The 27058-nt window shown below is 39.1% G+C and overlaps 2 protein-coding genes across 2 annotated transcripts in view; one reads left to right on the top strand and one right to left on the bottom strand.

Moving 5' to 3' along the window:
- Positions 1-6973: 6973 nt before the first annotated feature.
- Positions 6974-16019, bottom strand: GPR183 (G protein-coupled receptor 183). Its single transcript, XM_010178265.2, has 2 exons — positions 15913-16019; positions 6974-8313 (listed from the first exon to the last, which is right to left on the bottom strand). Coding segments are annotated over exons 1-2 (1107 nt in total). The 5' UTR covers positions 15915-16019; the 3' UTR covers positions 6974-7208.
- Positions 16020-23169: 7150 nt separating this feature from the next.
- The window catches only part of UBAC2 (UBA domain containing 2), a 35924-nt gene continuing 32035 nt past the window's right edge, over positions 23170-27058 (top strand). The window contains exons 1-3 of the mRNA XM_010178266.2: positions 23170-23256; positions 23451-23560; positions 25748-25871. Coding sequence (XP_010176568.2) covers positions 23170-23256; positions 23451-23560; positions 25748-25871 — 321 coding nt within the window. The remainder of the gene's footprint in view (positions 23257-23450; positions 23561-25747; positions 25872-27058) is intronic.

Here is a 27058-nt window from a genome sequence, read left to right as displayed (position 1 = left end):
GTTAAAACATATTATGATACTAACTCTTTATTGATATCTGTTCTAAAAATCTTTTTAATGGACATTTAAAAATTACAATTCTGATCATTAATCATTTAATTTGAGCAGGAATTTGCAAGTTGCAGCACAAGAAGCAATGCAAAGGGATGTATGATGGCAGTGGTGCTTGACGGCTTGAACAGAGATGCTGAGCTGTACAGTGTTTCCACAGCACCAGCAACCACCCTCTTAGGAAGGCAGGGCCGTAGCCAGGGGAATTAATTTTTTCAAGTTCAGCTTCCACATGCAGTGGAGGAAATAATAGAAACACAGAATGTAAATGTAAAGAGACCTTTTATGGAGGCAGTAAAATTAGTTCAGACAACAGGAGGCATTTCCCTGACCCAAGGCTCTCCATCTGTGGTGGTCCTCAGCTAGTTGCTCTCAGCCATGAGCTTGGCCTGTGTAGGTTTGCCTGGCTGTGGAAAACTCTGACTGTGCTCCTGGGTATGGAGGAACTCCTCATGGCCAAGGGCATGGGATGTGGGCACTAGCTGAATGGCTGGAGAGGTGCAGAAGCAAAGCAAGGAAGGGCAAAGAGATGGCTGGACTGTACCCAGAGTTGTAAGCAGCTCGTTTTGCAGTCACAGTCATCCCCAACGTTTGTGGTCACTAGTTCTGCTTGCCAGTGCTGGTATCCAAGCGTGCTAGTTTTAGAGTTTCTGCTCTAGCTTGTGGGTTAAGAGGTGTTAAAAAGGAAAGATCCTTCAAAGATCCTTCATTTAATAGAATTAATACAATTTAATCTGTTAGGTCATTAATTTCAGATTACTTGATTTTTTTTTTCTTTTTTTCCCTCCCTTTCTGCTTTTCTAGTCGGATAATTTGTCAGGAGTCTTCAGTTGCCTCTTTTTGTCAAAAATACCTCACACATGCATCTGACAGAGGTGCTTCATCTCTTCCTGTCCAATTGAGGACAACAACCTGTCATTGTTACTTTTAGACAGAACTGCTGTAACTTTCCATACTTCGAAGTTGTGATATTAAGGTTTCCTTAAGTTCTTAGCCCCTTGATATCAGCAGCTGTTGATCAAACGCTTTCTTTCTGCTTTATAGGGTAGTAAGTTGAGAATAATCATTTTTCAGCATCTCTGTATTTAAAGTAGGCTGCCTCAGAGTGCCTTCTGTTAACTAACCACAACTTCCCTCGAAAGTTACATGCCACAGGAAGGATGAAACTGCTAAGTCTAGCTTATTAGAGGGAGGAACATAGCTCTCCTTGTGCATGGTATAAGACAATGTACACTTTTCTGGAGGGGATAGGATAACCACAAATGTTGCTGCCTTCAGAACAGGTGCAAAACTTGCTTTTTTAGCTTAGCCTTTTGCAGAACATCTGTCACAGCTGAGGAAAAGAAAAGAGGAAGAGGAGAAACATGTATTTTTGCGCTCAGGAAAAATGAATGCAACTTTTTGGAAAGAAATCTAGGTTATGTCTTGACTTTTATTTTAGGTGGATGCTAATGACAGCATTTTGATAAGGGCTTAAAGAGAGGACAACACTAGAAGATTCTGAAGTTAAATCGTTTGCTAGTTTTACTGCAAGGCCGTGGAGTTTCATGTTGCTTTCTTGTCTAACTTCAAGTTTGTTAGTCATAGAAGGATGCAGGTTGAAAGGAGCTTCTGGAGGTTGTGTTCTCCAACCCTGGTAGTGCAAATTTAATCAGGGCTATGTTGAGTCAAGTTTTGAGTATCTCTAAGGACAGAGATTCCACAGGCTTTCTGTGTAACCTTTCCCAATGTCTGGCTAACCTCATGATGGAAAAATGCTTCCTAATGCTCAATTGTTCCTTGCTGCAACTTGTGCCTGATACTTGATGTTCTTTTCTGTACCCCTCCCCATCAAGCAGTTGAAGACAGCGATGACATCTCCTCTCAGTCTTCCCTCTCCAGGCTTAACCACCTCATCTCTCTCAGCATCTCCTCCTGCAGCACGTGCTGCAAGCCCCTTCATCGTTTTTTATGGCCCTCTGCTGGGCTTGTTCCAGTATGTCAGTATCTTTCTTGTACTGGGAAGTCCAAAACTGGGTACAGGGCTCCAGGTATGATCTCACAAGTACTGAATGGAAGGGAAAGATTGGTTCCCTCGATATTCTTTCGAACACAGTCCTGTACGTGTTTGGCTGTGAGGTCACAGGCCTGTTCTCCTGCCACCCGTCTTGAACACTGTTGGATTTCCATTCTTTCTTTGAACTTGCCTTCTTTCCTTCCTTTATAATTTGGACAAAGTGGTGAACAGCTTTGATCTGACTGTTCATAGAAGAGACTAGATGACTTGAAGGAATGGGATTTGATTCAGGTCTGTAAAATCATGAGAAACGTGGATAAATAGGGAGTGGCTGTGTTTGCTCATTTCTAGAACAAGAAGCTGGGGACTTCAAATGAAACTAACAGGTGTCACAAGCAAAAGAAAATGGCTCTAGACATTCTTGCTGCAAGATGCTGCAGGCACAGACATTTTATTTGAGTTCAAAAAGGGACCAGACAGGCTGATGGAAGAAAAATTGATTGAGGACTGTTAATGTGCAAAGATGACATTGCCTCAGGAAGTCCAAAGTTAGATATTGCAGGAAGGCAAGAAGGTATTCTGAGGGGGAAAAAAGTTGAGGAAATATGTCTCAACATTTGCTACACAAACAGCAATTTCCCTGGTTTTGGTGGTGTTTGGTGGGGGTGGGTTTTTTGTTTTGGGGGGTTTTTTTTGGGTTTTTTTTCAGAAAAGTTTACAGCTTGACTGAGTTCATTTTGTACCATATAGCCTTAGTGTGCAGGCTGCAGCTTAGCCAAGACTGTATTAGGAAATATTCCCTTTAGATGAATTGGATGTTTTTCTAATGTTTCTTGGTGTCCATTGACCTTGTCTGTATTGAGCCAGCACAGTGGGATACTGCTAAGATGGAAACCTTAGTCTGTTTTAAGTTCTTCTCCTGCTCTGTACCACAGAGACGTGGAGATAGAAGAGACCAAGTGCATCACTGCTTTTCAGTTCCTCCAGAACTGCTTGTGTAAGGCAAAGCTTCTCTTCTCCTCTTCAGCTGCACCCTATTTACTTTTCTTATGTTGCAGGCTGTCTCCTTGTTTTCTTGGAGTCTCTTCATTCCTTGCTTACCCGAAAGCTGTTGAGTTTCAGAACAATGTTAGTCTTTAATGCAACATCTGTTTAAAAAAACCCCAAACCCTCCATTTTTTTTCTTTATACTAATGAGGTTGGTGGTTTAAGAGGAGTCATTAACCACCTTCAGGAATCATGTTATTTGCCGTAGCACATTTACCGCTTTGGACCGTTGCTGTTACTGTATTTTGCTAGAAGGATGACTATGTTGCTGACAGGTTCCTCATCTGCATAGCTTTCAGGACCACAGCCAAAAGAGTCAGGCAGTGATGCCTTGGAGAATATCTGTCCTCTTCTGCTGGGACAGTATGCCAAAGGAGATTGTATCCTTTATCTCCACACTTCCAGTTAGGCTTCAGTACCTTTGAGCCAAGGCGGCTGAGGGGACCCCCCTGAGCACTTGCAGTAGGAGTCCCGAGTTTTGCATTCTCAGCTAAAGAAAAGGTGAAGGCACCGAATGCTCTTTTGCTGAAGATGCAAGTCTGTTTTGGGATTTTTCACATGATGCGCCTTCACTTGGCCGTGTGTTCAACAATAGATGTCTATGCAACTTCGTTTTCTGGACTTGGACAGAGAGTGCCAAATGTACCATTTGACCCCCAGCATCATTTTTAGTTTTATGTGCTCTGTCACATTCCCTACCAGATGAGATTTGAGAGAGAGTTCAGCAGTGGACACATAGTCTATTTGGTGTCCTCTTAGCAACTGCCCTAGCCCTGTACTCCAAAGTGTACAGTTAAAAGGTGTTCTATCATTTCTTCATTAACATGGGTTTTAAGATCCTGACTGGACTTCACCTTCCAAACAGAGACCTAGTTTCTCCAAAGAACCTCAGTCAGATCCTCATAATGAGGAAGCCATTTGAACCTCCTGCTAGTTGTCAACTGCTTTACTTACACGTGAAAAGGGTGGGTGAGCCATCCAGATCTGTATGGCTGTTTCCCAGCCTTTCAAGTAGAAGGGGGCATCTCCTAGAAAGTCTCAAAAGCTTTTGCCAAAGCAAAAGCTCATTTTCTTTTGCAAAGCTCATACTGCTTCAGCCACGTGTTGCATGGCGTGGCATGTTCATGTCTTTTAAGACAGTCATATCCATTGTATACTCGATGTTGGAGAAAAGAGATACCAGGTATGGCTTTATCCCCTTTATTCATGTCTGTGTGACATGCAGGAGGAGAGGGACCTAAGGTGTGCCACTACAGGTAACTGCTGTCGTAAAAGTATTCCAACAAACAGTGCTGGGGGAAGAGTACCAGCGAGATGAATGGATGAGGACATCTTGAAGAAAACCAGTTGTTTAAGAACAGTTGTAAATTTCCAGTATTACAGCTCTCACTTGCTCCCCTGCAGCAGATTGCTACCATCTCTCTGGTGGTGGCTACCAGCCCCACAGCACAGCTGGCAGAAGAACTAGGACAGATGCTCACTAAACGACTGGAATGCAGTGTCCCAGGGAACTGAAACCACCTGCGATGCTTTGGGCAGTTTCCAATGGGCTGTGTGGTCGGAGGCTCCTCATGGGTACGAGCGGGCCTGAGCTGCGCGTCTGTGCTGACGAGTCCTGAGGGGAAGAGCTGCCATCGGCCTCCACAGCTGTAAATCGTCCCTGTGTGTCTGTGCCTTTAGGGCTCTTGTCAGGAAGCTACGCTTGTCTTAGCTTTTAAAGGGGTTTATTTTATTGGTTTCTTTGGCATTTGAGAAATATTAGAACAAGGAGAAAAAAATGGCTTTTCTCAAGCCTGTATCTAACTGGACCAACGCTAAGGCTTATTAGAGCAAAAGAGGTATTTTGATGTGAAGTTAGCTGTTGGAGAATGTTGATGTGATTTAAAAACAAAGTCTAAATTTGAAAATAACAGAATTGCTAATGTGAGAAAACGAGGATAGAGAAATATTTTCAATACAGATCTTCACTTTGTTTCCACTTAGAACAGAGTACATGTCTGCATTATGTGGCCTTCCTGTGTGATCTCATTTAGGTTCCTACGCCGGCAGGGGGATTGGACTGGATGATCTTTCGAGGTCCCTTCCAATCCCTGACATTCTGTGATTCTGTGAATATATATTTGAGTTATATTTTACAGACAAATATAAAAAAGACTTCATGCCTTTAGGGTTTTATAATGACAATTAGATGAAACACATATCAAAAATAAAAAAACAGACATTAGTAGAATAAAATGAGTTTGTATGGGTGTGATGTTCATAATACATATATTTTACTACTACAACTCTTAGTTATTCATGAGTGGTCTGTGTGTGGTTTTGTCGGGTTATAATTTGCTTACTTCAATAGGAACAAATTCTTAAATAATATTTTAAAATAGTTTATTAAAAAAGCTGACAAGAACCAAACTGCTGTAGCATACAGAATTAAGTAGAACTTCTGTTAAAAAATATTTTTCTTACTCCATTTTCCTGTAGCTGCATAGTGTCTTTTGTAATTAGAAACTCAATTTTTACAGTCCAAATGGTATGAAATACAGGTTCTTTTGCATTTTCTTTCCCCTAAGAAAGTAATTTTTAATTTGATGTTTCCGTACTGCTATTCAGATATAACCCTTCCGTCTTGGCAGGTAAGTGGAGGTCAACACGTGAGGAAAGAAGTGCAAAGAAGATAAGTGTAACTATGTTTGTTTGACTTCCAGTACAACCTCAATGCTGGAGAGATACAACTGCAATAAATAACATTTATTCTGACATCTGGCATATCTTTTACCACTAATTATCAGGCACTCTTTAATTTTCCTTTTCCATCACAACCTCATGGTGCAATTACCAAGTTGTGTTGGCAGGTGAAGGCATATTAATAAGATAGAGGACAAAAGAAAAAACACACAGGCCAGGAATAAAGTAGGGAAGGAAACTGACACATGACGGAAGGGCACGACAGCAGGAACTCAGGGCTTGCATCCTGGATGCTCGACTGGGATTGAGCCGATTCCAGCAGGATGTGTTTAAACCATTTGGTCTCTTTGCTGGCCCAGTTTCAGCATGCCCAAGAGGATCCCAGATACACTGTGTAAAGGTGTGATGGGAAAGCTTGTTCGTTTACAGCCAATCCGCCTGTTCTCATTTATTGATCTCTCAGTTAAACAGTGCTTAAAAAGAGATGGCCATCTCACACCATCAGAATTAACCCATTAGATTACTTTTTGGTGAATTCAGCTGTGAACACTTATTCCTGTTTCTAAAATGTTTGTCTTGTGTCTATGTCAGACTTCAGCAGAAGTTCTGAAGAACCTCGTATCGCTGTTCTTTTAACCAAAACGGTACAGTTTTCATATTACAGTCTGTTGTTTCACCTTATTTTTTTGTGTTCATAAATAATTTATATACAACTAGAGTAGACACTCTTTACAATACACACTAGAAAGAAAAGTTCTCCTTTAGGAAGAAGAGTAAAGAGATAATACACCTTGTAAAGATGAGTGATTTGACATACAGGAGATATTCAGTGTTGGGGAGAACCAAACAGTTCATTAACCTTTCATCTATTGTGTTTGACAGTTTTATCTAATACAGTTTCACCTCCAAAGGGTTATAAAATAAGCACTTGTAATAGTAAAACGTGTGCAGAAATTGTCCATTTTATCTCAAAGTTTGATTCCTTTGCTTGTGTGACTTGGGTGACAAAACCATTGCTGTAAGTGGAGCTCAGCAAGAGGCCTTGCAATTTCCAGATATTCTGGTTGTAGTCAGTCTGAATTGTAAACTCTTTAATCCTTTCTCAGACACCCAAACTGTGAATCGAGTCTTTGCTTACGTTAATAACATCCAGGCATACGTATGTGCAGTATGGAATTTGAACATTCCCAGTGGTGCATATTTCCTGGAAAAAATAATGAGATCAGTCGAAATTATACAGCTAGGAAATTACAACGCTGGGTTTTCCTGCTGTCCTGTGTCAATTCTTTTTCAGTCCAACATCACTCCTTGTTTTCCTTACATGCTGAGAAACAGAATCTTACTTTAGCTGCTGTACAGGGAGCACTAAGAGGTTTTTTTTACTGTGGACCCTGAATTTTTAAGCTTGCTCCAGTGTGGTGCACTACAGACTTTATTTTTCAGGTAGCTTTCCATTGGAGGATTTTGCGAGTACCGTCATTTGTGTTTCTCCCACGTCGCGTGAGCTTTCTTCATGGTGCGATCTGGCTGCGCTTGAAATTGATACACTCACTTGTCGTCTCAGTATTTTCATTACAGTTCTCTTGTATCCTTTGCATGCAAAGAAATAGATGAAAGGATCTAGGCAGCAGTTAAAATTCATCAGAAACACAGTATAGTGAAGTGACTTCTGGAAAATTTTATTTTCAGTGCATGAGGGCTCATTCTGGATCTTCTTAATCATGTGTTGTATGATTGCAACATGATACGGGGTAAAGCAGATGATGAACACTACAATAACAAATATGATTGTATTGATGGCTTTTTTGTTTATCCCTGATTTTTCAGTCAGTGGATTTTCTTTGGCTGTTTGAAAAAGTTTGCAGCTAATTTGAGAATAACAAAATAGTATAATCCCCAGGGGAATAAGGTACCCTACTAAACAGGCAGCAAGAAGTATAAATGGTAGATGTGCTATTTTTTCAAAGTTTGGATATTCCATACATGTAGTCCTTTCTTTTTCTTCCTGTGACATGGGCTGTATAAGTAACGGGAAAGTTTGACTAAACACAAGAAACCAGATAAAGACACAAATGCCCTTGGCATACTTAATCCTTCTGATCTTGTATCGGAAGGGGTGAACAACAGCAAAAAACCTGTCAATGCTCAAACATGTCATGAAGTTTACACCTGCATAGGTGTTGATGTAGAACAAGAGAGCGGTTATTCGACATAACGCTTCTCCAAAGGGCCAGTGAAATCCCAGGGCATAGTATGCTATCCTTGTAGGCAGGGCAATGCAGAACAGGAGATCAGAGAGGACAAGGTTTGTTGAATAGAGGGTAGTGGAGTTGATCTTCTTTCTGTTTTTAAAAATGACAGTGAGAGCAATGACGTTTCCAAGCACCCCAAGAATTAAGATGGAGCTGTAGAAGACAGACAGAAGTATCCGTGCTGTGTCTTTGTGCTCATATAAGTCGCAGGTGGAACTGTTTGGCTGAGAAGCTGTGAAAGTGGCCATTTCTGTAACCGCTGTTGTTGCAGGAAGCTCAGTAGACCTAACATGAAAAAAGAAAACAAAAGGGAACATTTTGTAATAAATGTAGATAAACTTCTTCTGCATGACAACAGCCAACCTCTGTTGCAAAAAGTAACATTGTAAAAAACTGAAATGAAACTTCATTATGGTGAAATACTTTTCAAGCCTCCTTCCGAAAACAAACAAACAAAAAAATGGCTCTTTTTGGCTTTTCTGTTTTGACCCCAATTCCTTCTCTCCTGAAAAAAATCAGACAAGGGACAAAATAATGAACCAGGGATGTATTGTATTTGGAAAGTGAAATTTATAGATGGCCAGGAGGTGGGAGGCTGTTTAAAGCAATTTTAGAGGAAAAAGGAGTCTGAAGAAACCACATGATAAAGGATGATATGAAGTCCCCAAGGGTCAGACAAGCACGCAAAATCTTTTAGATGTGTTTCAGTTAATTTGGGGGGAATTTTTGTTTGTAATTATTCACTTTGTGATGGTTTAACTTGTTAGAGAAACTAAATTTTTTCAGCATTCTTATCATATTGGCTTTATAATAATTCAGCTTATTTGATACTAGTTTCAAGAACTGGCTTTTGGAATCTAATTCAAATATTGTTTTATTCATAAATTCTTAAGACTACTACTTCAGTCACTCTTTAGTGGTGCTGCAAAAGAGAGGTAACCCAGCTGAAATATTCTACACGTTGTCAGTTGAGCAGATTTTAGAACTAGTTTAACCTGCACAGTTAGAACTAGCACGGAAGAGCTGCTAAGTGGCAGTGTTTGGGGAACTTAAAAGTATAAAAAAATGATCCATAAGAATTTCGGACACAGAAAGGACCCCATCCTGTTGATATTGCTTCCAGTGCAAAACATTTCTTAGCTGTGTTGTTACCTGACAGTTGTGTAGTGTAAGCTTAAATGTCAGAAAGGATGGAGCATCTCGTGTTACTCCTCAAGCAGCTGTTCTGCAAAATTATTCTTCTCAGAGGTACTTACATGGATTAAAAAAGCAGTCAAATTAAGTCAGTTTAATGCAGAATACTACCTGGAGATAAAAATCTGTTGTAACCTGAGTTTTAAGTCCATCTGGTACCTTCTGTGTTTTGAGGAGATTGTCCTGCTTATTTCAGGTTGTTCACAAGCAGTGTACCTGCAACACGTACTGTATTATAAGCCAGTCTGCTTGGATTTTTGGCTAGCTTAGCAGGGATGCATAAAGTTCTCTGTAAACAGTAAACCTGCAGATAGTGGATGATGTGTATTAAAATACATAAATAAGTGATATTATATATGTTTAAGGAAGAAATTTAGCAGGTAGTATATTAAGTCTATATTTGCTGCATTGCACAGACAGTAGGAAAGACAGGTGAGTGATTTCTGACTGATAGATGTACAATGTTCTCTTTCTTAGATACCTGTGAAGTATGTACCATGTGTTGGGAGGTGGGGATACTGCATTCAGGGTTGGAAGTCAAATCTGAAGTGGGAGGTTTGTGGTTTGAATAAGGGAATTAAACTAGTCAATAGCAACTCCAGCTGTAGTGCAGATTTAAGAATGTCTGTAATTTTACATGAGTTAATTCTGCATTGTTCACAGTATCTTGGTGGTAGTGTGTTTGATGATTAATTAATACACTAGTTATTACCCTGAGGATAGTTCTGGTATACCTTCCTCGAAATCTATTTCATCTTTTCCCTTGTAGAAGTGTGTAGGAAGGCTCTTGTTTTACGTAACAGATGGCTTTTGCAGAAAATGGCATGGGTTTGTGTAGGCACCTGGATAAGAGTCAGTGAGGTGTTTTGTTTCTCTTATATAGATGCTTCTGATTACTTATTCACACTCCCAGCACGATGTCTATCTTCTACTCATCTCTTCCTTGGAATTTAGGTAAAATCATTTCTTAAATATATGTAAGGAAGAAAAATACAAGATTTATTATAAACAGTTCTATTCCAGTAACTAGCTGCAGTGTATTAACTGCATAGTTTTATTTTCACTGTAAAGTTGTAATAATTTTGGTTCATAAATAAAGTGCATAATTGTCATGTCCGTTCATCTTTCTATAGATGTAAAATGTAGAATATCTTATACAAACACGTTTAACTCTGCTTTAGGAAAAATTCCTGAATTCAGTGAAATCTTTATTTTTTTACACCAAGAGTAGAATTTCATAAAATGCATGTTACCTAATTTTGTGCTATGAAGTCAGATCTTTAATGTAATAAATTAATGTAGAACTTGTTGTTTGTCAAAGTAGGATGTTCACCCTTGCATAAAACCATGGGTATACTGAGAAGGAGTCCTAACTGAGAGTATGTGTCTCTCCATGCTGCTAGCATGGATATACATGGGGAACAGTTCCATGGCAGGACAAACTGGCCACGAACAGGTGAGAAGAAAGCTGGAGGACCACAGCTCATGGGCCTTCCAGGGCAGCATGCACATCAGCTAAGCTGTGCTCCTTGACAGAGGATGTCAGCAGGCTCTTCTGCCTGCTGTGAGTCAGCCCTGGGTGGGGAAAGCGTTCTTTTTGGTTCTGTTATCCTCAAAATCTTTTGACTTTAATGTAGGGCACACACAATACTCTAGAAGAGTGTTAGTATTTTCTCCATATGTAGGTATGTGTGGGCATTTTTGAGCAGTCACCATGGTGTCTATGTGCTTTATTACATTAATATTTAATTTAAAAAAACCCAAACCCTCTCAAGATACTGTGTCTGGTTTGGGGCCCAAATACATGCTGCAGTTGCTACCATCTGACAACTTAATGTGCATCACCTGAGCTATGGTAATTTCTTTGTACATCTCAGCTCTTGTTGCTGTTGGATGAAGTCCATTCACCTCAGCAGGTATTACACTTCTTTTTGTCAATCCCGAACAAGGCTACATTTAAAAAAATACTTTCTTCCTAAAAGGTGTGTTGAATATTAAGTAATACAAGACCATTTTTAGAGTCCTATTCCTTGTGTCAGGTTGCTGTTGGTTTCTTGGCAGCAGTCCTTAGTGATCCACTTATTATACTTACAGATCATATGCCATCCTCCACAGAGTGCATCTGAAAAAACAACAGCAGGCCCATTTTGTGTACTTTTCACATGGTTTGCATTCTTGGAGTAAAAATGGAGAATATCACCTCCTTACTGCTGCAAACCTCAGACTAGCTGGAGTTGATTCTTACTGATTTTAACGAGCTGTATGCCTGGATACCTTATGAGAACATGTCCATTTAATGTCATGAATCCAGATGCACCATTGAAGCCACCCTCTAGAATCACTACCAGAATGTTTGCTCTTCTCAGCTGTTAGATTGAATACCCCTTCCCAGTGGCCTTCTGAGTTTATTAACAATAGTATTTTGAAGTATGTATTTGAAAAAAAAGTTGACATTAATTTACTTTACCAATTTAATAATTTTAGAAAACATTGCCACATAGAGGTACATGCAAACTTCTAAAGAGTAAAGTATTTAAAATTCCTGTCTTTATATTGGCATTGTAAAGAAGGTTGTTCAGGTTTTCACTTTTTCCTGAGTCTGCAGACACACAATGCTCAATAACACAGCCCTGTAAAGTTGTAGTGCAAAGAGACCACTTGCTTATTTAACCACCTATATAATCCAAGTTGTGTTATTATTTTATTATCTGTGCACAGATTCCACTAACTTTTTTTTTAAAGCATATTTTCCAAAATGCTCTTTGGTCTTGATTTGAGGAACTGAAGAGAAAGAGAATTATCAATTTATACTGTAGGTTTTGGTCAGTCAACCTCCCTGTTAAAAAATGTGGATCTCTCTTAATTAAATTTCTCTAGAACTAATTTGCAGTTGCTGTTTTTGTTGAGTCTTTCCCCTTTACACGATCCCATGGTTTTGGCAATTGAAGGTGAACTTCTTAAATGTCTCACCACAAAGCAAGAGTCTTGTGATGTCTGTTCTAACCCTAGCTTAGTTCCGCACAAGTGACGGGGTTCCAGATGCCTCTTGGTATCGGTGTGCTTGGAAGCATACTCACCGCTACATCCCTGCTTTTTCTGCTCTGTTGATGAGGTATCCAAGATAGAGTTGTCTAGTGTTGCACTGGGAGCTTGTGAAGCTAGTTCACTGTGATCCTGGAGTACTTCTCAGATTCACTTTGTCCTGGGCTATCTCCAGGCTAGGGGAGATTGCTCTCTGCTTCTACCTGGGAGGACCTTACACCGCCTGGGAGAGTTTAAATGCATTTCAATATTACGCCCAGGCTTGCAAACAGTGCAGTTCGTTCTTTATTGTTCTCTCACTTGCCATTTTAAAGTCTTAGCATAGTATTTGCTTTCTGATCACTAATGAAGAAAATTTTCTATTGCCAGTTACTTTATGAGATTTGTTAGTTAGACAGCTTGTAATCTATTCTGTGTGCTTTCTTGATGTTTGATAGCAATAGTATTTACTCAGGGGAAAAAAATGCCAATACAATGTCAAGCCGCTTATGATATCTAGCATGCTTGAAATCTGTGCAGGTGCCTTTCTAGGCCAATTTTGTAATCTCATCAAAAAAGGAAAGCAAGTTGTTTTAGGAGATTTATTTTCTGTGAAAACATTTGACTGGCGTTATTTATTTGTTTTAAGTTTATACTGTAGTATGCAAGAGCCAGGCTCAGAGCAGAGTCCCCACTGCAAAAGGTGTTTAAGGAACATAATGGTGGCTCTGATCTGGAAGTGCTATGTAATCCAAAGCCCTAATTCATAGAGATGTTTATGTATGATGAGCTTTATATGTAGTGTCTTAATGTTACATACATATAACTATTAACAAGCATAGACTGAAGCTATGAGCCAGCAATTGAAGTGTTGCAGCCTTGGATTACATGGATTTGGATTCTGTGCAAGCAGTGATATACAAAGTTCGCTCTCTCTGTGTGCTAAATGAGTTTTTTCTTCTTGTTCTCATCTCCTGCTTTTGCTGAAGGAGCACCATCTGTCTTCTCAGCAGAACAGGGAACATGTAAAAAGCCTTAACTGTGTCTTGTAATCTAATGTGTGATTTGTCTGTCTCCATAATTTTAATTCTTTGGAGATGAATGCCTGGTCCATCTGTCTGGTAGCTAATTTAAGAGGGATACCAATTAAATTATTGGAAAGGCACAGCAGATCATTAGAAAGATCTCTCCTAGATCTATACATAGTATGGTTTTGTCACTTGAGATGGACAATATTTCTTTAACAAACAGTTTGAGGGAATAATGTTGTTTATGTATGCATAAAGAGTATACATGATTGAAAAGGAGTGGTTGGGAAAGAGATTTATGTTTCCCTGCAATATCTGACCTGAGAATTTACTGGGCTTACAGTCCTCTATAGGTGTAAGCTGTGTAAGTCTTAACAGAGTTTTAAAACTGTAGAAGATGGGAAATACACAGTGCTGTGATTATATAGGTTTAATTTTTTTTCTTAATCTCTAAAAGTAATTGTTTTTCTGTTAACCAATCACATATACTGTTTGCAGTTCTAATTTACCATAGAAGTTATCTTCATTTTGAAGTGTTTTCTGTGTTTGAGAAAAAAGGCTTCATTCAATTAAGTTATGTATGTTAAAAAGTGCATGCTAAGTTGCATAGTAGAATGCCTTGTTAATACAGAAAAACCATATACCTAAGGTGCATACATATCTAGGTGTATGTATTGGCAGCATAGGGGCTACACGTGGTTTAATAAAAGCTGAGGCAGAAGACATGCGTGTCCTAAAGCTTCCTGTTTCTTTCTAATACTTTAACACTAATATGCTTCTAGTGTGTTTACCTTTTTTCAAAAGCTGTTGGGTTTTGTGTCCTAAATGACCTGAAGACTGAATCCTCAGGACATAACCCATGGCTAATTCTGGTGAGATAGTTTCCAGGCTAGTGCTTGGTATAGACCCAAATTTGTTGGAATACTAAAGCCAAATCTGTAAGCCACACATCAGAGAATCACAAGTATGCATGAATGAAACTGTCTTAATGATGGTTATGAAGAATTACAATATTAAGTGCTTAACAGAATTTGCAGATGCACACACTGTGGGATCTTTATGGTTCTGCTCTCATCTATTACTATCAACTTTTCAAAGTTGATTGACAGTTATATTTGGCGCTAAAAAATAATAGAAGCTAAAGTAAGCGGAATGGAAATAAAGAAGTTGAGTTGAAATGCTGCATAACTAGTTAAAGAAAAAGTGGAAGTAATTTGAAGTGTACATGTCTCGCCCTTATCTGTTGGATGTCTCTTTCCAAACGCGATCCGTCCTATGAAAAGTGTGAGAACTATCTAACGTGAGTCATCTCTGCCAAAGATGCTTGTTAATGTGAGGAGCCGTGCTGATGCTGAGGTGATTAACCTCCCTTCAGGTTACTTGCCTAAGTATGTGAAATGTGAAAAGAGGAGAACCTAAAATATAGCAAATAAACAAAATAAAAACCTGAGCCACTGACATTCCTGCAAGCAGAAGATAAAATAATTTGTATTTTAGTACTAGAAAACTTGCACATTTTTTATATGATTTCTTTTTTTCTGAGTGTTATGTAACTTGTACAGGTACAGTCTTTAGTTTTAGGAATTACAGCTTCAGAACTCTAGTTGAACTTTTTTATTCATTGCATGTATACATACTCCTCAGTCTTTTGAACAGAAAGGGATAAGATTTGAGCTCTTAAAACACTAGTTGCCAGGTAAGTGTTCAGTTCCCTCATCTCTTCAGGAAGAGCCATGTAAATGTTAGACAGACCTCTTGTATTCTGTGCTCAGAGGCATGCATGCCATCTCTATTTTTTAAGATAAATATTAGTTGACTGTTGTACAGTCTATCTTGTTTTGCCAGTATAATAGGAAAAATTGATCCTTTCTAATTGAGAAGATGTATAAAAATCATATCAGTTGTAATATTTCTTTAGTTTTGTGAAGATCAGTAGTAAGGAGAAAGATATTTGGTGATTGCTATTCAGAAAAAGAATTCCTTCTAAAAGCTTTGAAAGGAATGTGTGTCAGAAGGTAAAAGAGGAATTAGCTCATAAAATTTTGAATTCTTAAAATATTCTGTTGCAATATTTAGACATGAGAAGAGTGACTGAGGAGTTCTTGAGCTGATAATAAAGGCCGTTTCATAGACAGGCAGCACATGTGATAGAGCAAGCTATGCATTCACAACCATAATACAGATTTGTTTTAAGGATCTCCTATTATTAAAGTGTTCTGCGAGGTTCAGTGAATGACTGAGAACTGCAGTGCTTCCCTTACTACTCGCACAGTAGTTATTTCTGTATTAGTATAATTTAAATTACTATTGCTAAAATAACTGTGTAAGCTAATGCAGTATCAAATGTTTCCCTGTGATTGTTGAAAGGCTGTGTTATAAGACACGACTTGAAATAATTTGTTGATGCTGTGGGTTGACAGATCCTTTAAATAAAAATTAACTAGCAGCATATTAATGTCAGCATAAAATATCACAGAATTTCTTCCACAAGCCTTATCTCTCCCCTCCAAAGATCATTTATCCTTCCTACCACATTAAAATATTCAGTATAATTCAAAAGAGAAATAATCTTTCTGAAATTGTTTGCTGTTTTTCAGTGAAAAAAAAATAAAATTAAAAGTTAACTCTTTTCTGTACTTACATATCTGTAGCTTCTTGGATCCTCTGAGCAGTTCAGGGCATTAGCAGGATGGCTTGACTGCAAAAGTTTACCCTTGCACATTGTTTTCAAGAGTGATTACGTGAGTCTCTTGTGGGAGGGGTAGGTTTTTTCAAGTGCTTAAAAAAAAACCCAAACCAAACCCCTTGTTTGTATGCTGGTCTTGATTTGCTGCCTACTGTTTTATGGGATGTGAAAGCGTCTATTTTTAATACTTTTACAATTAGCCTGTTCAAAGAGAGTAATTAGAAACAACCCTCCCGCCTCCCCCCTGAAGTTTTGCGTTACTGACTTTCGCAGAAGGGACTTTACCCAGAGGTTTACTTGACTAATTGTTGACCAACTAAAATCCCCGAGTGAAAAACTTTGTTTATGTGCCGTTTGCATTTTAAAATAACTTAAATTTACTTTGTAGCAAAGAGCTGTGTGATCATTACAGGCTTTAAAGCTGCTTCTCACTGATCAGATCTGGCACAGCACAAAAAAACCTCAGAACGGAGGCGCACGGAGATGCTGCGTCAAGACAGACGCCTCGAGAGCCCGTGTGCATTCCCAGCACCCCTTTAGTATCGTAATGATGAGGCTTTGCAGAAATGCCCTTTGAAAATATAGGAGGGAGTTGAAGAACTCTTGACAGTTTGAGGGATTAATGAGGATGTGTGCCTTTCTAAGCTGTTGATTGCATTTTGAGCAAGGATAATAATAATAATAATAGCACACATGTAAGGTGTGTTATTAAAAATGAAAGATAAAAGATAACATTAAAGATAAAAAGCTTATAAAACAGAAATTGATACCGCTGCAATGATATTGATAAGAATAGGTGGCTACGCAATAAGAAAGGAATGAGATTTCAAATTGTGAAATAGCCCCTTGTTACCTGGAATAACCTTGTTTCTGGGTAAAGAATGTTGACCTAAGAGTTAAATTCTGTATTTGTTATGAGGGTTTTGGAGATCAGAGATAGATGGAAAATCCTGTCGCTTGCTGTTAAGAGGCTGTGGTTGAGAGTTACCTGGGAATTTCCCCCAAACTCATACTGATTGTTCATGCTTGCAAAGGACTATTTATCTTTAAAGTGGCCTCATTTAGTGGCCTGATTTTAAAGAACCAGTAGGCACAATGATGCTATTTTTGGCAGGTCCAACCCATACAGAGGGTGAAATGCCTCTTTGGAAACATGAGAGCCGTGTTCACAGCACAAGTGTTTGCTGATGTTGTGGTGTTGGAGGTGTGCAGAGATACATCTCCACTAACGTGTCCATCTCATCAGAAAGCCTAAAGTAAATGGCAGGACAAAGTTAACTTTTTACTAAACATACCTTGCCTAGGGGGAAATGTTCTTGCTGTAGCAGAATGAAATAGAGCCTTGTGAGTTACTTTTGTGCATGCTTAGAGCATTTAGTTGGCACTATATATTGATTTTTTTGTTGTTGTTGTTGTGAACTCCCAGTGCAGTCATGGCTTGATTCCCCTTAGATACCAGGGAGCAGAATGTCTCAGTGTTGGGTTTTAAGCTCCTTAGATTTTATAAGACTTTTATATTCCAACACCAGATTCAGAAAGTGTTGGAGAGAACTTACTGGGCTTATTCTCAATTTTTTCCTTTCTTGTTTTTAAATTATTTTTAATTATTCAGCTTCATCACAAAGTAAAATCTATTTAAATTAGTAATGAGAATTAAAGACTGTTTAAAGGGAAATTGCACACAGGGAACTTGCTTCATACTTACACAAAGTAATACTGCAGTGTGGTTCCCTGTCCAGCAGCAAAAATATGCAGTAGAAATGGGAAATGTTGAGATACATAGGCATGTAGTAGTCTTTGTTCAAGGGCTGACATTAGTACCACAGCCTCATATTAAAGGAAAAGTTTATTTCAAAATAGTCTTACCATTATAAAATAATGCAAATATGTGTTTCCTGCTCCGATCTGATAAAATATTGCCTTCCTTTGACTAAGATACATTACTAGATTGTACCCTTTGAGTCACATTGATGTATTAGCCACCAATCCAACCTAGCATGATATGATATTAATTGCTTGAGCTAAATGATACAGGTTGCATTCTTTCACTCACTATTTAATCTTCTAGCTATTTGTTTTCTGTTCTTACACAACTGTTTTTTGTCCAATATCTTTTTGATTGTCCCAGGATTTGAATATCTAAACCAAGAAATGGCATGTGTCAAAAAGAGTGATATATGTTTGGTTTTACCATTTGCATGCAAAAGTTCACTGTTTTGCTTTTGGCATGCAGGGGAGGTGGCATGTAAATCAATATACTAATTTGTTACTTTAAGAAGTGGTGACATCAAAGCAGTGCAGTTAGTATTTTGACCGGTATGTTTTATTTTCTGTCTGCTTACTTAGTCCCTACTCTGTTTGAGTAGTTTACAAGTGGTACTGGGTTTAGCTTTACAGTTCCGTATCTAGAGAGCTACTACACAAGGTAAGAAATTACTTCTGAGTCACCAAGGGTGGCGATGGATCAACTAGAAGATTAATCCAGCCAGCCTGTTTCTTAACTGCAAAACTGCCTTTCCTTCCAAAACTTACTCTTTTTTTTTTTTTTTTTTCTTCCCTGTGAGACAGTTCAGGTGCCTAAAACTAACCTGCAGGTGAATCTTGTCTTTTTTTGTGGACAAACATGATTTCTCAAGTGACTTGAGTTAGAGGAACAGTAAATGATGACTCACCAGTGAGTCATGGTAGCTCTGCAGAGGCCAAATCAAATGTGTTAGGTTAATCTAGATTAAAAAGACGAAATTAAGCACCAAAACAGATGAATTTGGGACACTAAAGATTTCAGCTGTTGATCTGTACCTCCTCAACAAAGTACTCTGCCATCTACATCCCTTCTATGTTTCCTTGTGCCTCCATATGTCTTCTGGCCTGCTCCTGTGTCTGTGCCAGACTTAGCCGAGTACAGGCTTCACTGGGAGGCCCTGCCTTTTAGAAAGGTGCAATGTCCTCCCTTTCACTGAACTCAAACTCTGGCTTGGTTAATGTGATCAGTCATGAAAGCAAAGCTACCTGGTAAACTGTCACCTTCAGTCACTTGCTGCAGCCATCTGATACAGAGCAGACACTGCCAGTGGGTAAGCACGAGTAACTAACTCTGTAACACCTAGGTGACATTAATAACTTATTAGTTAACTTATAATAGCTGTCCCTGTGATACTCAGTTGTGGCACAGAGCTTGGCCAGTCATTCCTATACAAACTCATCTGTTTCATCTGTACCCCCATACTCTGGCCTTCACATGAATGGCAGCGTGCTAATCATAGATTAAATAAAGGACTATCTTTATAGTGCTATAAGCTGAATAATTCTGTGGTGGTCTGCAGTAATTGCTCGCAGTGGGCACTGTATTGTGAGTACCTAACTGAAGAAATTTTATGTTGTATATTGCAGCAAGCTGGTAGAATAGAAATGGTCAGGTACCGTAAGTCAACTTTACACAACAAAGATTGAGGGGAGATACGATTAACTGATCTTTTTAGAAAAAGATAAAGAGCGGTGCTTATATATGTTAGCATTTTATTAATGATGAATAAATCAAAACTGAAATTGGAAGAAAGATTCTAGCCAGCAAAAGAGGAAAAGTCTGGATTAGCTTGCCAATGGGAAGGGAGGGAAAGGAACCTGAAACTAGTTTCCAATGGAGCTGAGCAGCTGATGGAATAAATTGTTGGATAATCTGGGCATTAAAAGCTACAGCTTTTTTAGGAGAGATAGGTGTCTGACTTCTGTCTTCATGAGGGGACTGTAAAGTGGTTGGTTGGTCTGATATTTTAATGAACCCAAAGTTGCAGTGATTCTGCTGAGATATCCATGGATGGAGGAACCTTTCTTTACCCCTCAAGATGCACAACTTCAAGTTTTGTCTTGGGGTTTTTTTTTCCTCTTTCTTCCTGCATTCCTGTGAAATATTTGCTGTTAGATAAATGAGTATTGGTTAATGTATCCTAATGCTTTTGCTGGTATAGAGAGGCCTCAGGCACTGGGGTGTCCTACTCATGTGTAGCAGAAGGGTTGAGTGCAATAGATGGTTCCTCTGAATCCTGGGCTATGTCAGCCAGAGGATCCCAACTAGCAAGGGTGGTCATATTCCAGGGCGTTACCTCGTTTTGAGGAATCTTGTTGAGAATGTTTAACATTTTCAGAATAAAGGCTGGGACTTAAAGTGTAATATGGCCATGTCTGGACAGCTTGTAGGAAAACAGAGCACTGAAGTAACTTAGTAACTTGAATTACAAGCACACAGTTTACATGCTCTGTATTATCTGCAGCTGCTTTTATAACTGATATTTTTAGTCCACCAAAAAAATGTGGTTATGAATTTGTCAGATTAATGTTTTTATGAAGAACTTAAATGAAGAAAAATACAGGACCGCAGTTAGTAAGTGTAGTGAGTCATTCTGAATAAAATAACAGGTTATTTCTGCAAATTTAATCCCACAGAACTTCCATTGACAACAGCAGATATTTTTGCAGAAGTAACATTTAGCTTTCTACCCATTTGTCCATACATTTTAGAACCATTTTTTTCTGTATTTTGTGCATATATTTACTAATGTTAAAATGTTTAATCTGCATTTAATATTCACCCTTTTAAACTTTAAGTACCAGGTTTCTCTTATGAGAAGTACTTGCCCCTGATTTTTTTTTCTCTGCCAGTAGTTTCTGCGTCTCTGGTTTATTTTTTTCAAGGTTATTGTTTCTTCAAGTTGTTTTTTTTTCTCTGTGAAAAATCAGTCTCATCATGTCATACAATGTAGAATGTTCCCATCTGGTCTGCTGTGTTTCACTGCAAACGCTAAAATTTAACATGCCCTTTAAAATGAGGGTATAATTGTTGTAGAACGTGCTGTTACAGTAGATCTTTGGGCTGGCTTTTGGTGTCCATATGATGTGTCTTTGAGGGTTTAGAGTTTTCTGTTTTGTTTGAAAATTTTATTTTCTAACTGGTGTGACTGAAATTAACTTCCTAAACATGAAGTAGGCATAAACTCAGTTTAGTCAGCATGTATTTGTGTCTGTAGCCCTTTACACACAGACATCTCAAGTTTCTAGTAGAAGTTAACCATGGCACTTGAAAGGATGTTCCTGATATTCTTATAGTGTAATGAACAAAGGACCAAGATGAAGGTCTCTGGAAAAGGAGAGAAAGTAGAGGAAAGAAGATTAAAAGGGATGAGGAGGAAAGCAAAAATAAGAGGAAAAGAGAAAAGTGAGGGAAAAGAGAGAATTGAAGTAGTCCTTCAATAAGAGTATGTTTTCCACTTGTAGGTGTTGAATCTGACTATATGTTACCAAACAATTAATTAATGTAATTAAAATAGTTAAGAACCAGTCCTTATATTTACAGTACATGGATGGATGTTTGTGCACGTCTAGTGAACTACAGGAACAGAAATCTGTGCAGTGATTATGAGCCTCAGGAACAAGGCTTTGATTATTCACAGAGTAACAGAATAGCTTGGGTTTGACAGGACCTCTGGCAGTCACCTAGTTCAACCCTGAGTCCAAAGCATGTCCGACAACAACAGGTTACTTAGGGCTGCGTGTCCAGGGTGCATCTCTGAGGATGTAGATTCTGCCTCTGAGCAACCTGGTGTGGTACTGGACCATCATTATCCCCAACTGGACTTGCTCCAGTATGTCAATGCCTTTCTTGAAGCGAGGAGCCCAAAAGTGGTCACAGTGATTCAGGTTCAGGCTCAGAAGTGCTGAGCAATCACTTCTCTTGGCCTGATGACTGTGCTCTTTATCCCTGGATGGAGCTGGCCTTTCCTGCAGGCGGGAGCTGCTGATCAACACTCAAAGGATTCTCCAGCTCCTTGTCTGCAAATCTGTTTTCTAGCCAGTCTATACCACTACACAGGGTTATTCCGACCCAGGTGGAAGACTCCACAGTTGCTTTTGTTAAACTATGTAAGGTTCCTGTCAGCCCATTTCTCCAGCCCATCAAGGAGTGTCTGAATGTGGCCCTGCTTTCCAAAGTGCTGATTGCTCCCTCCAATTTGATGTCATTCACTCACCTGCTGAGAGTGCACTCTGTCCATCATCCAGGTCGTTAATAAAGACAATAAATAGTGTTGGCTCCACTCTGGATCCCTGAGAGAGGCTACCAGTAACTGGCTGCTCCTTGGACTTTGTACTGCTGGTCAGAACCCTTTGAGTCCAACAGTGCAGTCAGTTTCCCCTGAGTCTGCTTATGCAGTCCACATCTCCCCAGTTTTTTTCCAAGGACACAAGGGGAGACTGAGTCAAAGGCCATCCTAAAGTCAGAGCATACAACATTTGCTGCCTTCATCTTCCTTGTCCACAGCGCCAGAGTCATCCTTGGTAAATCCATGGGGGCTGTTAGCAATCATCTTGTCTGTCATGTGGCTAGAAATGGCTTCTAGGGGTTTTGCTCTATAACTTTTGCAGGGACAGAGGTGAGGCTTGTAGCCACCTGAATCCTCTTCTTGGCCTCCTTGAAGATGGGTGTGGCATTTGCATTTTTCCAGTTATCAGGAACCTGCCCTGATCACCATGATGTTTTAATGATAATAATATTGACCATCTCCCTCAGTGTCCTGAGGTGCATCCCAGCTGCTCCCATTGACTCTTGTATGACCAGTCAGACTCAAGAGCTTCCTGTCTTCCTTTACAGGAGATGTTGCTCTGGTCCCCCAGGAGGCTCGGGGACCTGAGAGGCCTGAGGGCAAACTAAACTGTGGAAACTGAGGCAAAATAGACATGGAGTACCTTGCCATTTTCCATGTCCTTTCTCACTAGGTCCCTTTCTCCATTAAGCAGTGGGTCCTCATTTTCCTTAGCCATCCTTTGTTGTCCCTTACTATGTCAGTCATATTCCAGTGTTGTAACTATGTCAGTCATATTCCAGGTAACTTCTGACAGACCCACTGCTGTAGATAAGCAGCATCTCCATATAGATATTCTAAAACAAGACATGAGTGATGTATAGAAAATTTTGAAGGCAACTGAAAAGATTAGTTGAAATTTTCAAAGTCAAGGTACAGAATTATATAATGAAAGTTGAGGGAGAAAGTTTAAAATTGGTCGGAATAAATTTTCACACAGTGGAGTCGCCTGTACAAATGAGTTTCACCGAATATTTTGAAGGGTGCTAGTTTTGACACTTCTAAAAAAAGATACCTGAATTGATATTTGTGTAATACCTATTTATGCTAGATGTGCACTCTGTCTAAAAAACCAAACCCCATGTCTTTGGAGGCGTACGTCTGTGGTGCCTACGAACTTATGAAAAGGTCCATCACTAGGTTTCCTCTAGCTCCTCCAGATTGCCAGGTATTGAGCAGTGCCAGACACTGGACTTTGAGTTACACTGATCACTACCCTGGACTGGGGTGGTTCTTTCTATGGTCTCTGTTGACATTAATGGTGAACATGAATATTTAAGGAACCTTTCAACATGCTCTGATCTCTTTTTAAAATGGGTTTGCAGTCATGGGTAATTCCTTTTTGTACTTTCCCATCTTAAGATTGAGCGCACTATTGTATGTGAAATCTCTGTGTCTGAGTCACTGTTTATCACAGGAGGAATAAAACCTGAAAAGCGTGCCACAATTTTGTTACTCCCTCGAGTCATTTGGTAAGAGTAGAAAGAAAACATATAAAGGTACTTTTCTAAGATGGGAGAAGATCTTTTTTTCTTTGTTTTTCTTCTCTCTTCACTTATAACACCTGATTTACTTCAGTGAATATTGTCTACAATTAAAGCACTTCTGATGAAGAATTATTTTTGTATGTGGCACACTTACCGCTGTGCTTATCGACTCCTACAAGTTAAAAAATTTGAATTTATTTTAAGAATTGTTGTGTGTGTTTATACAGGTGGAGTTTTTATGTAAGAAGGATTATGTGCAAAATTGAACATTTTTCAGTAGTTCTGAGTTAGCATTCTCTATACCTTCAAGTGCCTCTGACTGTGTGTTGCATGGATGGTACTAAAAATGTTTGTATAACTAAACTCTATTTAAGTCCTCAGAGATTAAGCTTTTCAGCAAGCTGAACTTCAAATATAACAAATAAAATGATAATGAAATGCTCTTAAGCCACAGCCTATTAAATGAGTAAAAGTAATATTTGAAGGGGGGGTTTTGTCATAGCTGTGGGTGTTGCATTTGGCAGTTATTTTGGAAATGTAAGTTTTAGTACTGGGACCATCATTTCACATGGTATTGCTCCTATCAGTAGCTCCTGCAGAAGGAAAATGTAGTTTTGAGTTGACACTTTAAATTATTTGGGTCCTGCTTTGTGCTCTTTGTAGAATTCCCACTGAGTATAAAGTGATCCCTTTTGTGTCAAGGCCTGTGGCAACTGCAGCTCTGAAAGTTCTGATAAGCTGGTGAGCAGTGAGGAATTACCCCGTGCAGCATCCCACGCCTGTCAGGCACAGGGCAGCACAGACCCACAGGCAAGGATGCAGCTGGGGGAGATGTGCGCTGTGCACACAGCTTCCCCCTGCCTGCTCCTGCTGCCTGCAGCTTCCTGCCTGGAGGTCACCAGCTCCACCAGTGGAACAGGTCATGTCTACCTGGAGTGACCTTTTTCCCACCCTTTCTTCATCCTAGGAAGTACTTTTCTTCTAGAGTCATCCATATCCCTGCCTTTGGCATTGGCTCTGCTGTGGCCTTTCCTGTTGTTTTTAATATATGGTTTGGTTTTCTGGATGTTTTATCATGGGGAACACAGGGTTTGTGTCTGGGCACATGAAATGCTCTGGTTATGTATGTTCAACAAGTTCAGTCTAGGTATCTGGTCATTGTAAAGGGTGCTTGAGTTTTAAATTCTATGAAACTGCTTCCAGTGAGGGTTTAGAAACTTAGTAAATTTGTGCTGCAGTTAGGGTGAGGACCCTAAAGAAAGTTAGTTATTTGTAGCAAAGTCACTGGCAAAAGGAAGATAAATCCAATTGCCAATATTCCCATCTGGGGATCTTATCAATGTCTATAAATATCTGAAACGTGAGGGCCAAATGGATGGGGCAGGACTTTTTTCAGTAGTACCCAGTGACAGGACAAGGGGCAATGGGCAAAAACTGGAACACTGACAGTTCCGTACCAACTTAAGGAAAAATTTCTTTACTGTGAGGGTGCCAGAGCACTGGGACAGGCTGCCCAGAGAGGCTGTGGAGTCTCCATCTCTGGAGATGTTCAGAACCCACCTGGATGCTTCCCTGTGCCACCTGTTGTAGGGACCCTGCTTTGGCAGGGGGGTTCGACTAGATGATCTCCTGAGGTCCCTTCCAACCCCTACCATTCTGTGATTCTGTGATCTTAGATACTGCACGCTATCAGCAATCCTCTCATACCTTCAACCTGGGTGAATATGAAGCTTAACCTCAGAAGTGAAGTGGTTTCTATGACCTTTTGTGTCCATACTGTTTGTCTGCTTGGCTCATGGAAGTTTTGTTCTGATGCAGGAAACTCCTGCTGTTCTTGTGTGCTGTATTTTATAGAAACAGTATGTTATTAGACTAAATATGTTGCCTTCTCTGCTGCCTCCAGTCCTAAACGTTTGGAAATAAGATAGTTTTTGTCACCTGTTTCTTCTTTGCAAGGGTATATGCTGAAGACTAGTGGTTCATTATTTGCTAATGAATCTATTAACCTGAATGCCACAAGTTACCTAATAAATGCTTCCCTAAAAAGACCTTTGCTTGCAAAGTGGTATTACATTTTGATCGTTATATACATAGGATTAATTACTTTTGATTCTTTTACACTACTGTTGCTACTGTCATTCTTATTAACCATCTCTGTCTGTCTTTTTGCAGCTTGGGTCCTGTGTTTGCACTGTTTGTACCATTTTATTCCTCCATTCCAAGAGTGCAGGTGAGACAAGTATTAGGCCACTTTTCTATCACAAACAAGACATTGGTCTATATACTGGGTTTACAGGTATGGTATGTACTTGCTTGTTCACCTTTTAATGAATTACTAATGTAGTAGTTAGTATTTCTGTATGTTCATCTGTGAATTTTGATCCTTTCATATACATGTTTTCACATATGTTTAGCTAGTGACTGTCTCATCAACTGAAATATTGAAAAACATGTGTTGCTAGTATGCATTTCTATATACTGAAGTGGTGGGCAAGTCATCTGTTCTTCCATTGTCTTCTGTCTTGATTGACTTGCACCAGAAAATATAATAGACAAATTCTATACATTTTTTTGTTGTTGTTAATGAAATGAGCTAGAAGAAAACAGTACCTGATGCTAAGGTATATGTATCTTTCACCTTTATTTACCAAATTTCAAATTTGCTTATATTCTTTTTTGTTTATTTTTCGCTTGTCTATTGTATTTTTTTCTGTGGTAAGACTGTAAGTAAATAATCAAGATTTTGTCTGAATTACACTTTTATATAAATAAATATTATTTTTTATATCAAGCATTACCATGTGACAGGTAATTTAAAATAGTGTAACATAGAGGACAGCAATATCATGTAGTATTATATTAAGTATGAGTGGAAAAATATAGATACTTGGTACAGAAAGGCAGTAGTTGTTCAAGAAAACAACAACAAAAAAACTCCAACAGCCTAGAAATGAGTGGACACTTATGTCACAACCTAAATTGTGAAACAGGGTACATGCAAACTTATGAGAAATTGTGAGAAATTGTACTCATTTTTATATATTCCAGGGACTCAAAAAAAGCTCTAGCACTAGCAATGGAAAGCACCATAGTTATCTGAAGTGTGGTAGAGAGTATTTTAGAATGAATGGTCAGTTTCAGAATATTGACTTGTGCTTCACATGAACATTTAATTCATCCATTTTGCTGTTCAGCTTTTGGATTTGTGCTTCAGCACCTTCTTTTCTTGATCATACAGAAATCTTGTTTCCTCTCTTCTGAACACATCCATACAGCTATTATTCCAGTCTTCAGGAGGGTCATGTTATTGTCTGAGCTCTTTTCCATTGTGTCCTTTGCCTCTTACTTTCACACACACACCACCTCCAATGCAGATAACTGCTGTTACTAATCACTGTATCTTTGCTGGATCTTTCCCTGTTGCATACAGAACAGTTGCTGCTGTCACACAGAGGCTGAGGGAAAAATAATTTGCCTTCTTCT

This window comes from Antrostomus carolinensis, unplaced genomic scaffold, assembly GCF_000700745.2.
Source record: "Antrostomus carolinensis isolate BGI_N321 unplaced genomic scaffold, ASM70074v2 scaffold12241, whole genome shotgun sequence".
Classification (NCBI taxonomy): Eukaryota; Metazoa; Chordata; class Aves; order Caprimulgiformes; family Caprimulgidae; genus Antrostomus; species Antrostomus carolinensis.
This window is presented reverse-complemented; position numbering and strand designations above follow the sequence as displayed.